This window comes from Haliotis rubra, unplaced genomic scaffold (genome assembly GCF_003918875.1).
Source record: "Haliotis rubra isolate DU_JTF1 unplaced genomic scaffold, ASM391887v1 Scf1524, whole genome shotgun sequence".
In the NCBI taxonomy this organism is placed as follows: Eukaryota; Metazoa; Mollusca; class Gastropoda; order Lepetellida; family Haliotidae; genus Haliotis; species Haliotis rubra.
The window spans coordinates 65369-85608 of NW_025765475.1; the positions used below are offsets into that span (position 1 = coordinate 65369).

At 37.6% G+C, this 20240-nt stretch overlaps 1 protein-coding gene across 2 annotated transcripts in view; it reads left to right on the forward strand.

The window, feature by feature from the left end:
- The window catches only part of LOC124270538 (protein mono-ADP-ribosyltransferase PARP14-like), a 72732-nt gene that overhangs the window by 51486 nt on the left and 1006 nt on the right, over positions 1 to 20240 (forward strand). For both annotated transcript variants that reach the window (XM_046705559.1, XM_046705558.1), the window contains exons 12-19: positions 1509 to 1727; positions 4177 to 4243; positions 8387 to 8566; positions 10865 to 10930; positions 12875 to 13048; positions 14190 to 14351; positions 15999 to 16177; positions 18070 to 18255. In XM_046705559.1, coding sequence (XP_046561515.1) covers positions 1509 to 1727; positions 4177 to 4243; positions 8387 to 8566; positions 10865 to 10930; positions 12875 to 13048; positions 14190 to 14351; positions 15999 to 16177; positions 18070 to 18255 — 1233 coding nt within the window. The remainder of the gene's footprint in view (positions 1 to 1508; positions 1728 to 4176; positions 4244 to 8386; positions 8567 to 10864; positions 10931 to 12874; positions 13049 to 14189; positions 14352 to 15998; positions 16178 to 18069; positions 18256 to 20240) is intronic.

Sequence of the window (20240 nt, forward strand, 5' to 3'; positions counted from 1 at the left end):
GTTGCGATCTTTTGCCTCTAGGGGATTTTACGAGAACCGGGAAATATGGCTGTATTAGAACAGAGGTTCATAGGAAGATATGACAAGTAACCTCTATGGGAAGAGAATGATATAAGGTATGATAATATGAATCTTGTCAAAGTCAAACAGCGGTGTTCTGTGTCTAATAGCCTCATCTTACTGTGTCATACTGACAGCAATGGTTGCATTAACTACTGTGTTTGTTTATATTTTAAGCAGTTGAGCAAAAGTATCCTGGCACTAAAACTTCAATAGAAAAGAAGTTCAAAGTTATTAGTTTGCAAAATTGGTCATTTATGATCTGACCAAAGATTATATGCAGCCCAAGATATGACCAAAGATGATATGCGCCCCAAAATCTGACCAAAGATTATATGCAGCCCAAGATATGACCAAAGATGATATGCAGCCCAAGATTTGACCAAAGATGATATGCACCCCAAAATCTGACCAAAGATTATATGCAGCCCAAGATTTGACCAAAGATGATATGCACCCCAAGATGTGATCAAAGATGATATGCAGCCCAAGATATGACCAAAGATGATATGCAGCCCAAGATATGACCAAAGATGATATGCACCCCAAAATCTGACCAAAGATGATATGCAGCCCAAGATATGACCAAAGATGATATGCACCCGAAAATCTGATAAAAGATTATATGCAGCCCAAGATATGACCAAAGATGATATGCAGCCCAAGATTAGACCAAAGATGATATGCAGCCCAAGATTAGACCAAAGATGATATGCAGCCCAAGATGTGACCAAAGATGATATGCAGCCCAAGATATTACCAAAGATGATATGCACCCCAAAATCTGACCAAAGATGATATGCAGCCCAAGGTATGACCAAAGATGATATGCAGCCCAAGATATGACCAAAGATGATATGCAGCCCAAGATATGACCAAAGATGATATGCACCCGAAAATCTGACCAAAGATTATATGCAGCCCAAGATATGACCAAAGATGATATGCACCCGAAAATCTGACCAAAGATTATATGCAGCCCAAGATATGACCAAAAATGATATGCACTCCAAAATCTGACCAAGGTTTATATGCAGCCCAAGATTTGACCAAAGATGATATGCAGCCCAAGATGTGATCAAAGATGATATGCAGCCCAAGATGTGATCAAAGATGATATGCAGCCCAAGATTTGACCAAAGATGATACGCAGCCCAAGATTTGACCAAAGATGATATTCAGCCAAGATTTGACCAAAGATGATATTCAGCCAAGATTTGACCAAAGATGATATTCAGCCAAGATTTGACCAAAAATGATATGCAGCCCAAGCAATTGATATTAACCATATAATATGAGTCATTATAGAAGTGGGCAGACGTAAGCACATTGGGTTCTCTCCAGCTGTTACATGGATGGTCTATTATGCATTTATTTCCCAGTAAAATTGAGATAGAAAATGTATGGTTAATCCCCATGCATAATGTCTTTTTCAATTTTTGTTTCAGCTACTGTCAGTTATGGTACATAACATTCTTCAAAAAGCAGCATTGGAGAATGTTGAAAGTATTGCATTTCCTGCATTTGGCACTGGTAATCTGAATTACCCATCAGCAGAGGTAGCCAAGATCATGTTCAGCACTATCCACCATTTCAGAAGGACTGTATCCCATTCACTCAAGCAGGTCCTTCTTGTTGTCTATACCAGGGATACAGGTGTTTTCATGGTAGGAAGTGATAAGATACTTTTACACAAATATCTTTTTGTTTGTTGCGAACTATTATCTGTGAATACATTAATTAGTTTGTTCATGGAACTGTGAATGGTAGTCATGGGGGAACATATCTTTTATGCAATGGACTATTGATTCACAGAAAAAAGCAGATTTTGTACTTGATCATGTTCAGTAAAATGAAGTGTTTTCTTCTGAAGAATATAATCAGATATAATGTTTTTGAGTGTTTAAATGGATATTATGTACAGCACTATTTACAGGTTATTGATCTGTGACAGCATGGCCTTTTTTTATCCCATCGACATGTAATGCGGTGGGATATAGTCGTCGCCTCGTCCGTCTGTCTGTCCATCCGTAATCATTTTGTTTCTGGAGCATAACTCAAAGACCGTTCGATATTTTTCAACAAAAATTGGTAGATATGTCAAACATAACCTAAGGTGGTGCCTTTTGCTATTTACAGATTATTGTCAATTTTATTTTTCTCGGTTTCCATGGAAACGTTTTGGACTTAGTCTCCGGAGCATAACGCAAAAACACTCAATACCTTTCAACAAAACTTGGTAGATATATCAAACAGAACCTTAAGTGCTGCCTTTTGCTATTTGCAGATTTTGGGCATTTTTATTTTTCCCGGTTTCCATGGAAACGATTCGGACTTAGTCCCAAAAGTGAGGGGTGGGCTTCGTTTCCGGAGCACAACTCAAGAACCGTTCAATATTTTTCATTTCATATATTGACTTCAGATTTGAGTGATAGCTTCTTTTTTGGGGTGGGGGGGTGCAGTGCAAAGTTTGATACAGATATTTCAGTTTTGTCAAAAATAATCACAATTAATCTATTTTGGCAAATTTGTTCAATGAATTAGTTTCAAATTTCGTTTGTGGTGTCCCCTAGGACCATCTTGTCATGATTTTTAAAATCTGTTGAACATGCTCTATAAGTGTATAAAGGTCGTGCTCTATAAGTGTATAAAAGTCGTGCTCTATAAGTGTATAAAAGCCGTGCTCTATAAGTGTATAAAGGTCGTGCTCTATAAGTGTATAAAAGTCGTGCTGTATAAGTGTATAAAAGTCGTGCTCTATAAGTGTATAAAAGTCATGCTCTATAAGTGTATAAAGGTCATGCTCTATAAGTGTAGCTCTATAAGTGTATAAAAGTCGTGCTCTATAAGTGTATAAAGGTCGTGCTCTATAAGTGTATAAAAGTCGTGCTCTATAAGTGTATAAAAGTCATGCTCTATAAGTGTGTATAAAAGTCATGCTCTATAAGTGTATAAAAGTCGTGCTCTATAAGTGTATAAAGGTCGTGCTCTATAAGTGTATAAAAGTCGTGCTCTATAAGTGTATAAAAGTGTCGTGCTCTATAAGTGTATAAAATAAAAGTGCTCTATAAGTGTATAAAAGTGGTGCTCTATAAGTGTATAAAAGTCGTGCTCTATAGGGTGTGTATATAAGCGGTGTATAAAGTCGGTGCTCTAAAAGTGTATAAAAGTCGTGCTCTATAAGTGTATAAAAGTCGTGCTCTATAAGTGTATAAAGGTCATGCTCTATAAGTGTATAAAGGTCATGCTCTATAAGTGTATAAAGGTCGTGCTCTATAAGTGTATAAAAGCCGTGCTCTATAAGTGTATAAAGGTCATGCTCTTTAAGTGTATAAAAGTCATGCTCTATAAGTGTATAAAGGTCGTGCTCTAAAAGTGTATAAAAGTCGTGCTCTATAAGTGTATAAAAGTCGTGCTCTATAAGTGTATAAAAGCCGTGCTCTATAAGTGTATAAAGGTCATGCTCTATAAGTGTAAAAAAGTCATGCTCTATAAGTGTATAAAAGTCGTGCTCTATAAGTGTATAAAAGTCATGCTTTATAAGTGTATAAAAGTCATGCTCTATAAGTGTATAAAAGTCATCCTAAGTTTTGGCCCCTTTGCAATGTTGAATAGTTGGGGACATGCCCAATTTTTGGGGTCACAGGAAAATTTAGGTGGGAAAACTTTCACAGGACCCCTCTTGGCACAACACTACATCTACAAAATATTATTTATTTATTTATTATTTATTATATTTATTATAGGATATTTATATAGCGCAGATATCCACGCAAATAGTGCATGCTCAAGGCGCTGGTATTTTTTCCCTCGATCATTGGATGTCTACAAAATAGAAAGATATATGCAGGTACTCCCAAATATCTAAAGAGAATAAATGAGCTTTGCTATCAGGAAACTTGTGTAAAGAGCAAATGTCATTCAAGCTAATTAATAGTGAAAAAGCTTTGAACTACAATGTTATTCTTTATTTATACCTTATGGTATCAGATTCACAGTGAAATTGCAGGTCACATGTCATAACATCAGAGGACACTGGGCTGTGAACGGGATGCTTCTGTTTCTGTATTTTTCGATTTTCCACTGGCAAATGTTTTTTATTTGCTTTACATTCAGAGTTTCAAATCTGAAGAGGAGAAATTCCTTAGGCACCTGTCAGTTCCCAGTGCCCATGGAAAACCTGGTAAGTATAATATTGGCAAGCCAGTATAGTTTAAATATGCTGCCTATAATGAATATATCTTAAAGGTCACATGCAACGTAAAACACAACTTTGCAGATTCTGATACCTTTTGGTATGGACTTACCGAAACAAATCGTCAATAATGCAAATTCAACTTATAAAGTTGAAAAATAACGCGATGAAAAAAACGGGCGAAATCGGAGTTCAAATGATTCACTAAGTTTTCTCCGACTTTTCTGGGGAAAACTGGTTTCAACAGCTGGGCTGCGCTCATAGTACGTGGCAGTGAAATAGGTTCGCGCAGCTTGGAAGCGGGTTGTCCGGTGAATACTCGGTGAAGGCTTTGGTGTGAGCTATTTTTCTAATGTTTTGTTGATATCTCACAGGCGCGCGCTTTTTATATGTTATGACAGTAAATTAACTGTTTATATAATTTCATTTGTCTATTTCACCACACGTTCTTCTTACCGAGTCACTTTCACAGTTCGATACTTAAAAGCAATGTCATTATTTAGCGTTGACAGAATTTCTAACTGTGATATAGATATGTCGTTGTCACAGACAAAACTCAATGTCTTGTTTTATTGACACCTATGTGTCTGCCTGCCTGTCTGCTAATGACAATATTCAATACACAGCTGCTATCACTGACCACATGCAATTTGAACTTAACACCAATCAGGCTATACACCATAAACAAAATGCATTGATTTATGACCCGAGTTCGGTCTCTGTCTCATTATGTAATTACACAGACAGGCAGGTGTGATACTTGAACACATGACATGTTATGATGTCTGTTGATTGCAAAATGTTATACACAAAAAATGAGCATCTATTTACAAAACCCAACATCTCTATATATACACAGACAATGAGCCGTGAGGGCATCTGCAAATGAACCAGCCGTTACACTTGAGTGCACACCCACCCGCTCTGACTGGGTTTGGTATCCCGGCTGCTTCGTTTCTTGGGAAGTAAACCCAAGTACACAATATTGCACTTTTGATTTGCGATTGTACGCTTATAATTTTGTTTATATGTTTTTTCATAACCAGCAATGTATATTATATGTCATGAATAAGTGATAATTGTGTTTTAATTATGTTTGATTTTTTGGTTGCATGTGACCTTTAACTACAACTTCAGTAAGTTTTTACTGGGAAATAATTAGGTAGACCAATGATGAGATGACCTGTGGAATTGGCATGCCATGAACTTTTCAAGAATTTTTGGGCATTTATTTTTCCATAAGGCCGGAACAATTTTATTTCTTGTTTTACAGATTTTTGTCCTCAGAAAAAATAAAATAAATAAATAAATACTAAAAGTATTTTACTTTTGGCAATTTATGAAGTGTATATGGGGCAAAACACAATCTAACAAAAAAAAATTCTTGTACATTTAGAGTTTTGACCAATAAAACATAAGGATCTATTTTTTGAGTGGGGAAAATTAACTTTTATTTTTTTTCTTATTTTTGAAAAAATATGACCAGCAGATCCGTAAAACAAGAAATAAATTTGGTCTGGCCTAACCTTGAAAACAATATACGATGCTAACTGACTACTGTTTTCTGATTGGCTGACATTACAGTGGGCAGGGCTTCTGTTGCATTGTTGCACTGACTGGTGTCAGTCCACTGAGAACATATTGCCTTTATCAGGAAGTTACTGTTTTTGTAGGCTGGTAGAGGAACATACTGTCATTAATAGTGTAAGAGCTAATGGCTGTTCTTAGTGTTCACAAACTTAAGTCAGTGAGAGATTGAGTATGGTTTTACGCTGCTTTTAGCAATATTCCAGCAATATCACAGGGGATTACCAGAAATGGGCTTCATACATGTGGGGAATCAAATCTGGCAGCATGACGAGCAGACGCTTTAACCATTAGGCTACCGCCCCATAAACTTACAGCACAGCACTCCATGAATAGGAGTAAAAAATGTTCCTTCTGAAAGAAGAACATCTTGATTGACCTTTCTGACACATATTCAAGGACTGGCTTCCACCATGCAAACTGTTTCGTGGCCCCTACAAGCAAAGTGATTTCCTGGCATGCTTACTTAATACTGACGTTTGTTGTTTTTTATCCCCCCGGCATGTAATGCGGGGGGATATAGTCAACGCCTCGTCCGTCCATCCGTAATCATTTTGTTTCCAGAGCATAACTAAAAAACTGTTCAATATTTTTCAACAAAAATTGGTAGATATATCAAACAGAACCTGAGGAGGTGCCTTTTGCTATTTGCAGATTTTTGTGATTTATTATTTTTTCTCGGTTTCCATGGAAACGATTCGGACTTAGTCTCAAAAGGGAGGGGTGGGTTTCGTTTCCGGAGCACAACTGGAAAACTTCTTAATATCTTTCAGCAAAATTTGGCAGATATGTGAGGCAGATGCCAAAGCAGTGCCTTTTGCTATTTGGCAGATTTTTGGCATATTTATTCTTCCCGGTTTCCATGGAAACGATTAGGACTTAGTCCCAAAAGGGAGGGGTGGGCTTCATTTCCGGTGCACAACTCGAAAAGCGTTCAGTATCTTTCAACAGAACTTGGCAGATATATTAGGCAAATTTTGAAATGGTGCCTTTTGCTATTTACAGATTTTTGGCATTTATATTTCTCATGATTTCCATGGAAACGATTTGGACTTAGTTTAAAAAAATGTCAAGCTGGACTTTAAGTAACTGTCAGATGATTTGACGTTTCAAATATGTGGGGCCGGGGGGATATGTCATCTTCTGATGACTCTTGTTTAATTTAGTATGAATAAAGAAGCAGACAGTGAATTTATTGTTGTTGACATTTATTTATGATTATCAACTTCAAAATGTTTTATTCACATTAATGGAGGCTTTACGATTTAAATAACTTGTACTGTGTTCTAAATAAACAAAACAACACATTGAACTCAGTTTTTTAATTCAACTTGGCTTATGCCTTCTCTTGTAATCGGCAGTGATATAGTAGATTTTGGCCAGGCTTTGTCAAAGACCAAGCGTTTCGTGAGGCATACCTGTTTCCACAGGCAAGGAACTTTCCTAATAAATGTTAAACGTCACATGCAACGTAAAACACAACTTTGCAGATTCTGATACCTTTCGGTATGGACTTACCAAAACAAATCATCAAAAGTGCAAATTCAACTTATAAAGTTGAAAAATAACGCAATGAAAATATCCGCGCGAAATTGGAGTTCAAACGATTCACTAATTTTCCCCCAGCGCGTTGGGGAATTGAAGTGGTTTCAACAGCTGGGCTGCGCTCATAGAACATGCGCAGTGAAATAGGTTCGCACAGCTTGGAAGCGGGGTGTCCGGTGAATACTCAGTGAAGGCTTTGGTGTGAGCTATTTTTCTAAATGTTTTGTTGATATTTCACAGGCGAGAGCTTTTCATATGTTATTACAGTAGATTACCGATTTAACTGTTTATATAATTTCATTTGTCTATTTCACCACACGTTCTTCTTACCAAGTCACTTTCTCAGTTCGATACTTAAAAGCAATGTCATTATTTAGCATTGACAGAATTTCTAACTGTGATATAGATATGTCGTTGTCACAGACAAAACTCAATGTCTGTTTTATTGACGCCCATGTGTCTACCTGCCTGTCTGCTAATGACAATATTCAATACACAACTTCGATCGCTGACCACATGCAATTTGAACTTAACACCTATCAGGCTATACACCATAAACAAAATGCATTGATTTATGGCCCGAGTTCGGTCTCTGTCACATTATGTAATTACACAGACAGGCAGGTTTGATACTTGTACACATGACATGTTATGATGTCTCTTGAGTGCACACCCACCCGCTCTGACTGGGTTCGGTATCCCAGCTGCTTCGTTTCTTGGGAAGTAAACCCAAGTACAAAATATTGCACTTTTGATTTGCGATTGTACGCTTATAATTTTGTTAATATGCTTTTTCATAACCAGCAATGTATATTATATGTCACGAATAAGTGATAAGTGTGTTTTAATTATGTTTGATTTTTTGGTTGCATGTGACCTTTAATGTATTTATCATGAAACTTGGTATATCCCTCCTCGAGTACAGTGCACTGCTTTAACTAAAACTATAACAGCTTTTAGTCAAATATGTTTTCTATTTGAAACATTGTCATATTGCAGGAAACCATAATCATAACAACTCACCTGGTGCCCAGGGTAACCAGCATTCAATCCAAACAGATCCAGGAAGGAAACTTCAATTTGGACCTTGCCAGGTTGTTGTCAAGCAAGGCAACATTGCACTTGAAACTGTGGAGTGTATTGTCAACCCAATACACAAGGACATGGACTTACGGGGTGGTGAGTGTAAAAGAGTTGTGTGAGGGTTGATAGATATGTTCAGTTCTCACATAGGAATTGCACAATATTAAAGAACTTTGTTGTGTTCATTGCATGATATCATTGAGATGTATCTACAAAAACTAGAGTCAATTTAGCAAATTGTTTTGATGTGAAAAGTCAGTATAACAAGCAAGGTTCTGTGGTCAAATTTGAGGATTTTGCAATGATCAAGAACTTATAGGAAAAGGACTTGAGGGAAATAGCAGAAAAAGATTCCCTTGCCATGCCTCCTTAAAGCATTCTCTTCCCACAGAGGTTACTCCTGTCATATCTTCCTACGTAACCTCTGTTCTAATACGGCCCTTTCATGGTGTGAGCGTTGAAGACTCGTGATTGGAGGAAGTCAGATTTAGTTGTGCAATCAGCGACGTTGTTTCAAAAGAGATCATTCGCAAGGCCTCGGTAATTTCCGTATACTTCGAGAAAACTAAACCTCTTCCCCTGCTCGATGCGCAAACGTTTCTTCTAGACAGAACTCAGTCATGTTATGGCGGATCAGTGGCGTCTCCATTGCCCTCGTTGACAATGGACAAGCTAGCCATTAAACGTCTTGTGTGTAACATCAACACAAGTTCCCGGCAGATGGGGGATATTTGTGGCCTCACATATGCTTGTGTTAATCAAATTGAATCTAAGTCGATGTAACACGTGTTCTGATTGGATAGAAAGAAGGGAGATAATTCGTGTTGCAATCTTTTGCCGCTAGGGGATTTTACGAGAACCGGGAAATATGGCCGTATTAGAACAGAGGTTCGTAGGAAGATATGACAAGTAACCTCTGTGGGAAGAGAATGCCTTAAAGAGGTGGAAAGCAGACTCTGCTACTTGAATACTACTCCCTTAACTGAAAGGCCTGTGACATTGTCAACCAAAGCAATGGTAAAGATCCAGATATGGGGATTACCGAGTTGACTGAGTGTGATATTGTAGTTCAGTTTCCTCATCATCAGCTCTGCAGCAGCCTTTCAAGAAGTTTTCTAACCCTGATTTCTGATGCTTCTACACAAGTTTGTTTAGGCTGATCCTCAAACCCATACATTAGTGCAATCCTTTGGATACTGTGTTGGCATTCTCATTGCCCTTCTGATATTTCTAATCCTTTCCAATGATACTGCCATTATGGTAAAATCATATGAGAGCTCCAGTTTCTGTGAGCCCCTCTGGAGGAATGAGGGTCAGTACTGCAATTGCTCAGTGTGTCCTTCATCCACAAACATCTTGCCAGGTGAGTGGCGCTTTCAGGCTCGTGAGGTGAGTGAGTGAGTTCTGTTTTATGCCACTCATAGCAATATCCCAGCAATATTACAGCAGGGGGACACCTGAAATGAGCTTCATGCATTGTACCCATTTGGGGAATCGAACCCTGGTCTTCAGCATGTCGAGCGAACACTTTAACCACAAGGCTTCCCCACCATCCAGGTTTGTGGCGTTTCCATTTTACATTACTATTCAGCTGTACTTAACATCAGAACAGGATTTCCTTTGCCAAAAAGCTACTATCTTGCTGACTGACAATCGGTAGCGGAACATACACTCATGAATTATGTAAGAGATTATAACTGTTCTTGAAGTTCACAAATTCAAGGTTCACTTACAGCACAGTACTCCATGAGTTGACGTAGAAAACGTTTAGACAGACTGGACATTGAACAACGGGTCACTGGTTTATTCTTTCTGTTGGAGATGTCACCAGACTCAGACACTTCTGTTGCTATGGAGTCTGGTGCTTTCATGTTACATGAGATAGGGAAAGCTGTTCCCCCCTCTGAAAGAACTACTTCTTGATTGACCTTTCTGACACAGATTCAAGGACTGGCTTCATCCACCCAAACTGTTTTGTAGTCCCTACAAGCAAAGGGATTTCCTGGCATGCTTGCTCAACAATGGCCACCATGGCAGTCACATTATTCTAATATTTCTTTGGGTTTCGTTTGAATCCATTTTTATGAATATGAATGAATCCATACTCAGGCAGTGAGATTTCTCATTTATATTTATCACTTTCATGTAATTTCTAAATTTACATGACTGTTACCTTGTCAATAACTGTTTGAAAGAATTGATCTAAATTCAATCAAATTCAATCTTTTAGTACTAAACCTATTCTTAAGGCCATATGATATAAACAAAGACTGAGTTTGACAGACAGACATATTTTTAAATATAAAGTTTGACCACAGGCAATGTGATATGATCATAACTCTCTTGCTCTTAAGCACATAAACAGTCCAAGAAGATATCTGGGTCTGTTTTCAGGGAGTGTTTCCAAGGCTCTATTTTCTGTTGGTGGGAAACTATTTCAGGAGAACACCAAAATGATGGGTGAGTTGATTAATATTTATATACTGCCCAAACCAACTTTTTATGTTTCTGATCTTTGTCTGTCTTACAACATGAACATTTTGACCATAAGTCAGACATGTCTTTTTAAAGATAAATGTTTAGCGTTACCCTGTTTTCTTGCAGTCTGAGAGAGTTTGCTGTAACTGACCTCATGTAGTTCAAAGTTTATGGTATTGAAAAACACAATTACTTCACAGAGTGAATGTTCAATCCCAAACTGCAGGTGATTTTTCTGTCATCTGTGATTAGTTTGGACCAATCAGTGTATTATTAGACATCTTGTAAATTAGAAATTTAAAATATTTTCATTCCGTTAAGTTATGGGTCTACATTTAGTTGCGTTATCTTCATTAGTCATCAAGCAGTATATGTGTTATCACGTTTAGTTCCCAGTATTTGTCAGGAATATATGTCATTATCTTTAGTTTATAAAACTTCCACAAAATCAGCATTCTCTTTGAAACACAAGTATTCCCACATTAGCGACATTTGCTCTGAAACTTTAATAAAAATAATTCCATCTATAGTGTTGCTACAAAGTGCTCACTTAATTTTAATGCAATGCATGGATACAGCCAAATTAAGAAAGCCATTGATGGCTATTTGTATGACATCTTCTTTTCAAAATGTATTCAAATTTGGCACAGGAGTGGTTAGTTGTGCCATAGGCCCAAATATCTATGTTGGGTTTAAGTGTCATTAAGTTACAATTTCAAAGTAGTGTGAACTGCAGAGACTATTGGGTGCATTTTTATTTGTTTGCAATTTCTGAAGTAACTATTTGACTATTTCCTGATCGTATCTCGTATCTACTGCCACCCAGCAATACCTCCAAATTGGTCGTAACACAGTATCATCCAACAGTGCGTATTAATTGATCTTTCTTAAATATATTTCATGTTACATGAACAACGGTAATCAAATCATCATAAGGGTATTAAATAATGAGTTATAATAATTAATAATAATTTAAGTTATTACTGTACACAACTGTTGTCCTCTTTAAGCATGAAACTTCGATCTCTTGACCACATAATGAGTGAGTGAGTGAGTTGGGTTTTACACCGCTTTTAGCAATATTCCAAAAATATCACGGCAGGGAACACCAGAAATGGGCTTCGAATGATCACAAAATGACACACCAACCAGCTCAGCTTATAAAAATGTCATGACATAATTATCAGTCGACAATATTAAGTTTAATTACTTGATGTGAGATTATATACAAGTCCTATTATGGTTCACTTTCCTATTCAGTGAATCAAACAGTATCCTTTCATAAATTAAATTCGTAATTCATGGTCACTAGAATTGTTTATTAACAAATATTTTTATAACAGTGTTTCTCATTTGAAACTTGTCAGTTTTTTGTCAATGTGAGATAGGCAAAATGAAACTTGTATCATTTGCCAAACCCACTTAATGTAATGTCATCATCACAATATTTTGCCTTTTGCTTTATAAAAAATATCATTGACATTTATTTACCTAAGCAATTACATGTTTGTTAATATAATTCCTTCCTGTTAGGAAACATGTTCATGAATAACTATTCCTTTTCATTATCCTGTATTTGTCACACATATCATATTCTCCTCTTGGTGTAATTGCTGTGGCCATACAATATACTTCAGTCACAGTAGGTCAGCTAATAGTTAGCTAAAGTTCTAATTGTTAAATTAATCATGAATAAGTCTACAAACCTCCAACTGAACATGATTTTAACAAGTTGTAGTTGTCTAAACTTATCTAAACCTGAGAGTAAATGAGAAGCAATAGTAACCAGTTTTTTTTATATCCTATTAATTTGCATCAGAAATCAGAAGAATAGTTTTGGAACTGTAAGGGAATCTTACCATCAGCCGAACTGATGCGTTAAACTGAAAGTGATAAATTGATGCAATAAAATTTTAACTATTTCAGGAGACAGGCTATCGAAAGACAGAGTAGCTGGAGTGCAATTCACAGACCAAACAGCAGTGCTACATGTATGGCGGGATTTCATTGAAAGTAATCAGAAACAAGCAATGATTGCTTGCTTAAATCATGCAAACAAGAAGGATTACAAGACCATTGCATTTCCAGTTCTGAAAACAGGTATTCATTGATAAGAATTAAGTGATACTAGTAATTTCAGTTTTCATTTTAGATCACACTTACAAAGTCTTCATGCGCTTTACGTCATGCATTGACCACCTGATTCCGTTAGTCGCCTCTTACGACAAACATGGGTTACTGAGGGCACATTCTAACCCGGATCTTCACGGGTCCAGGGGTCCTTTAGACAACAAACAAATGTCACAAAACTGAAGGGGAATTTCTTGATGGTTATGTCTCCAAATGTACATTTTGTGAGGAAGAATGATGACAATACTAAAATTGGTCCTCAAAGCATTACCTGACTTTCCTGAAATGAGACCAAAAAAAATCTGAAATGGGATGACATAGATTCCCATACTGACATCACATTGCATATGTCTTTCTATCAGCCAAAGTGTTATCATCAGCCTGTATGTTAGGGTCAGCTATTCAGTGACATATAAGTGGTTGACAGTGCTCGACCACAAAGGAGGAAGAGATCTTGCTCATGAATGCTGCAAAACATCATCTGTTCATGACTGCCAACACACTCCTAAATAACCTGTAGAACACCAGTGGCAATTAACTGAAATACTTAGTGTGCAATCATGTCCCTGAGGCAGTGGTCTCCAGTTACGGAGGGGATGTATTTTCATCCCACTGACCTGACGTAAACATGTTATTTTTTGGAAACAGTAACTTGAAGGCCAGATCCAATGAACAAAACAGGATTGTCACACCTGCTCTCAGAAACCAGCAGTTCAATCGACCTCCCTGCATTGCTGCTGGTGAATAGAATCAAGACATCCTTTGCACATCCAGACATGATCAGGTTATACATTTGGTGTCAAAGCAACATCATTGTCTTGTCTGTGTGAGTGAGTTTGGTTTTATGTTGCTTTTAGCAATATTCTAGCTATATCAAGGCAGGGGGCAAAAGAAATGGGCTTCACACATTGTATACATGAGGGGAATCGAACCCGGGTGTTCAGCGTGATGAGTGAACCACTAGGCTACCGCACCGCCCCCTACTGTCAGAGAATGTCAACATGTATCTGTCACATGACATGTCCCCTGATCACATGATAAACACCCTTGTTTAGAGTGATCGATGAATGCCAATGATCCATGACTACCTTGTGCAAATATTTTCTTACAGGAACTGGGTCTCAAGTTGTTGAGGAAATGGCCAGTGATCTCTACTGTGCAGTCAGATATGTTTTCAAAAAGCAAACCATCGTATCATGCATCACTGTTGTTGTCTATCAACCAGCACATGTACACCAGTTCTATGACAAGGCAAAGGAACTAGTTGCAAGAGGTAATGTTATGTGCTTATGTATGTAAATTACCGGTAAGTGACACAAGACTGTTTCATGCAGCCTTCCAACACTGTTCATTGAATATCACCAATGTCAAAGTTGTGTTGTTACAGTTTAAACATGTTATGCTTGATCTACTCAAACACAGTTTTTGATAAAAACAATTGTGAAAAGATTCATAAATGACATGGTATAAACTACGATAAGGTATAAAGAGCATGATATGAAGATCTAAATTTAGTTGAAACTTAAAAAATGCAAGGTATTACTAATGTACCATGATTTGGAATACTGATAAATATCTCCCCATGTGACCATGTGTCCGTGTTTCATGACCCATGTCTCCGTGTTTCATGACCCCATGTCTCTGTGCTTCATGACACCATCTCTCCGTGTTTCATGACCCCATGTCTTCGTGTTTCATGACCCCATGTGACCATGTCTCCGTGTTTCATGACCCCATGCACAGTCTCTGTTTTTCATGACCCCATGTATCCGTGTTTCATGTCTCCATGTTTCATGACCCCATGTCACCATGTTTCCGTGTTTCATGACCCAATGTGACCATGTTTCATGACCCCATGCACAGTCTCTGTGTTTCATGACCCCATGTATCTGTGTTTCATGACCCCATGTCACCATGTCTCCGTGTTTCATGACCCCATGTGACCATGTCTCTGTGTTTCATGAACCCATGCACAGTCTCTGTGTTTCATGACCCCATGTCACCATGTTTCTGTGTTTCATGACCCCATGTCTCCGTGTTTCATGACCCCATGCACAGTCTCTGTGTTTCATGACCCCATGTATCCGTGTTTCATGACCCCATGTCTCCGTGTTTCATGACCCCATGTGACCATGTCTCTGTGTTTCATGACCCCATGTCACCATGTTTCTGTGTTTCATGACCCCATGTGACCATGTCTCCGTGTTTCATCACCCTATGTCTGTGTTTCATGACCCCATGTCTCCGTGTGTCATGACCCCATGTCACCATGTCTCCGTGTTTCATGAATTGAGGTGGAAGTTAAGGTGCTCTCCAGGTCACAGTTCCAGAGGTTCTCTGTTCAACCTAAGAATTTCTTACATCAAATTCCATCTTTCAAATTTCAAAATGTGCCAGTTCACTATTCAGTACATCCTCTTCCATCATTTCAGTTTCCCTGATGGTTTCCATACCTTTGTACATGTTACTGTTTGTATCTGTAGCAGTCTGATTACAAGTGTGTTACAAATACAGTCATCCCTCGCAACCACCATTTTAGTTAAACCTCGGGGTAATCTGTTGCTCCCGTAAAAACAAAGTTCCCGGGCGATCACACGTCTTCACGTCATCGGAAATAGCATATCAACAAATACACAGTTGTGCTCAGGTTAATCATGTTGTAAACTAGAGAAATTCAGTGCGGATTGCAATGAACAGTGTTCATCGTACATATATCCTTCTATTATGGGTTTTCAGATGCATTAGTAACATTTGGGATATTTGACATTCAGTCATAGTCAGTGGCTAATTCAAACTAAAAGACATAAGCTGTACCTTTAGTACTGTTTGTTCACTCAATTTGATATGGATAAATAGCGTAAAATTGTTACAACTGACACAACTGATCTGTCCTATTTACCCTTTACTACACTAATTTTAGGAACTCATGACTCCCTAACAATGGAAAGAGAGACTCAAAGATCTGAGGGATGTCAACAAGTCTGCTTTAAATGGTGTTCTGACGACCCAGTTTGCAAGAAGAATGTTGAAGAGAAGATATCTACTTTGCAAGACGATGGCTATTTCACAGAGACTGTCCCACTTCCTTCATTTGTTAATGTGAGTATTGCCAAGCTGCTGATAGGTAATATTTATGATCTGTGTTCATTGAAATAACAGATTGTCCAGTGTCCAGATAGTCAGTTCACAGTGTACATTATGGATGCATGTATCTTATTCAAATGCATTTAAGCAACCTGTTATTTATAACAAGTGTTTGCAGTGTACGAAATAGCTACTGGCCTGCTAGCCCGTGGCTAGTAAAAATCCAGTAAATGTCCATAGTGGACCAACTGGCTAGTGAATTTTCATGGGGTCATTTTGTAAATATATTACTTTCTCCGACTTGTTAGTTATAATACACTTAAAATCATGCAAGATTATGGCCTGATAAAAATGTTTATCATGTTAGCAGCTTAATGATGGAACCTGTGGCATACCGACAATATCTTATTCTCATCTCTTTTTGTGATCTTTTGTTTGCTTTCTGCATTCTGCATTCAAATTTCGGTTTAGTGAATTATTTTGTGGGCTAGTAACTTTCAGGCATAGCTAGCCCGACTGGCTACCAAAATTTAGAAACTATTTCGTTTAGTGAGTGTTGGAGTCACTGCATTGAAACATACTACATGTATTTTGGGGGAGACAAGCCTTTCTCCAATGTTGTATTAAATAGATGTAAACTAATTCTGTCCCCAAAATAGGCAAGTCTTAACCAGTGGACAGTACAGAATTCCAATCATTTTTAGGGACGAGTATCTGAGGACCTATTCTGTTACGATGAATAGTGCTATGCACACAGATAATAAGGACTTTCATGAAGAATACATGAACAGATGATGTTAAACTGTGTAGAAAATGGAATGCATACATTATTACAGACATTAATTGTAATCAACACATTAATCAGGGTTTTACCTTGACTCATGAACATATGAGGGTCTTGTGAAGCAACAGTGTAGAGTGTATGTATGTATGTGTGTGTGTGTGTGTGTGTGTGTATCTATGTGGGTGCATGTATGTACATGTGTATGTGTGTAGGTATGTGTGTGCATATGTGTGTGTGTGTGTGTGTGCGTGTGTGTGTGTGTGGATGGATGGATGGATGCTTTGAAAATTTCTTTAGAGCCTGAAATGATATGAGTCACAGATATTTTATGAGTAGAATGAATAATATTGTGTGTCCCTCTGGATACAGTGAATTCTTTTTCTGCGTCCATTCTCTGCATTTGCTTGTACTGGATGCTCACTTGCTTGTAGTGTAAAACAATGTTACTTTAAGTAACTACACAGGAACATGACCATATATACGTCTCTGAAAACACATGAAAGCGACACAGAAAGTCAGCTGAATGTCTAATCCCAAATTTCTTTTGAACTATTGAGTATTTGCACAGGTAATGTTTCAGGTTGAGTAAGACATTAAGTCTTTTATACTTCTCCCATTTTTAAAGTTATTTAGTTCTATGTATAAGTGTTCTGATCATGCATACACTGAAGGTGATTTTAGCTTTAGCTTTATTCAAATAAATGCATGCATAGATGGAAAGAGATATGAATTTGTGGGTACTTTGAATGTAACAATGGAGTTATGGTGAAGTGGATCTAACAATGATCTCGAAGGTCCTGTGGGTCCTACTCAGTATCTCCATGTCCACTGTACCTTAGTTACCTGTGCCTGCCCAAACACACGCCATTAAGCTTAGCATTCAACAAACAGGCTCTCTGTGAGAGATGTCATGACTGGTTTTTCCTTTCATTGTAGGTCCAAAAGGTCTGAAGGTCAACCTGTACCATCTTATGGCTCATTGTCTGTCATCTGTTAATTTCTTTTTAACCCAGCATTAAAATCAAGATTTAATTATTCAACCTTTAACAGATTCTCACTCAAAATTATTTAAATTCGTAAACTGCAACTGGAAAGATGTTGATTGACATATTTCTTTCCACAGATGAAGGACGTGTCTGAAATTGGGAAGGAACTACCTGTGAATATAACAAGGCTTCAAGAAAAACATTCCATAGATGTAATTGGCAAAGGAGTTCAGTTTCTAAAAGAAGTGAAGTCCTTGCATCAGATGATAGAGCGAAAGGTGGCTGAACATGACATTCTGCATGCAGACAAAGATCACAGTCAGGTAGGTGTCAGGATTATGCAATACAGTGATAATAGAGCATACAGAATACAGCATGGATACAGATGCATAATAAATGTCCATTATTTTTTATGAAAAACTTCACAAAGATATTCATAAGAGATCTCCAAGGGAATGTGATTTGTTTTCTTCAGATATTAAAAGCATGTGTGGGAATGACTGCCTTTCAGATTCAACTGTTAAGAAATGGGATGTTGAATTGAAACAGACCTAAAGAAAACCCCAGGTCTGGTAGTCCTAAAGATGGCATCTGAAACTTAAACAAAGGTCTTTCATGGCATAATTATGGGTGACCGACATATTACAATGCAACATTACACTAACACAATTAATATCATTTTTCTTCAGTTCTTTGCAGAAACATTTTTTATGTGAATTGTAAGCCAAGAGATCCAACTGAAAAGTAGTATGTGAATTTTTGAACGATTCAGGAATGGACAAATTTGACTTTTGAACCAGTTCTGGGTGGACAATTTGATATTTTAACCACTTCAGGGTGGAAGGGGGAATTGAGCCGGAAACAACTTTAGGATTTGAACAATATACATATAGACATTAAAATGATAAATTCTGAAGGGTTACACGTTGTATTTGTGTACACCAACTGCATATTTGAGTATTTACCTAACATACGTCTTTGAACATGTACGTGTGTAAAATAAGAACAACAACAATAATGGCTATGATAACACAATGTGGATGGTCAAAGTGGTGCTTCAGTGTGGGGCAGGACCAAAGCTATTGAAACTCGCAGTAGTCAAGCTACCTCTCCCTCCAACTTGTCTCCTCAATTTTAACTGACGTGTGACTGGTGTGATTTGCACAGGACCATCGGTCTCCACTATAATAGTTGTGTTATCCTTTCTAATCAAGAGTAGTCCATTAGTTAGATATCAGATAAGATTAAATATGTACTTGTTATATTCCAATGGAAATTTGTTTCCATGACAACATTGTCAGTAGCAAAAACATGATTATTATTATAGAATTCTTGTTTGTAGAAGTCACAATTGCTGGCTTGTTGTAATACCCACTTTACTGTGTAGCAATCATGTCACATCCAAGAATATCAGAGTGTATAGCTTGTACATCTAGCTGTAAATAATGTATTCCTGACAACTGATCACAGTAAGAATAGGCATTTTACTGTTTCAATAAGTGGTTCAGGCCCACATCTAGTCCCATAGCTAGAGCAAATGTCAGGAAAAATTCCCCTATTGTTATTAACATTTTCCCTGTTCATGTGAATACATGGATCATTAAAATTATGTCATGGCTTTGTGAAGGTAACTTTTATATCACTGATAATAGAACAGTAACGACAAGTTAGTAGATTACCTTTTGTACTGTTTAGTCATGGTCACTTCTCAGAATCTTCTCCTAACTCTGAAGATATTTCAAGAATATAGAAGATTTGAAGGTATAGATGCAGATGCACATATCCACTGTCAGTATCAGTTTGTATTAGGGCTGGGACAAGTCCAAATTTTCTACCGGGGTACTCCACCTCATATTACCCTATCCTTCCCTGATACCCATTTGGTTAATTCCTGACATCAAAGTTGCAAGAAATGGCGATACTTTTTTCAGCTTGGAGGCTAAAATTGGGTGCAACATTTTATGAGATATCTCGTTTCCATAAGTTAGAAAAGTGGTCAAAGTGTCATGGTGACCTTGAAGATAAGTTCCATGTCACCCAAATCAACTGGTGTCTGTGTAATCCCCCAATGTAGGCTGTCACCAAATCTGAGGACATTGGGTACCACAGTTCATGAGATATCGTGTTAACAAGATTTGGGACGTATGTACGGACGCTGCTGAGTGCATCGTCCTCCATTCCTCATTGCAGCGGGGGACAAAAAGGGTTAAATGTTCACTTTTCCATTACTGCAGTGATAAACTTCCTCACCATTTTATCAACCAAAATTTTTTCCAAAATCTGAATTTTGAACAAAATAATAATTTTG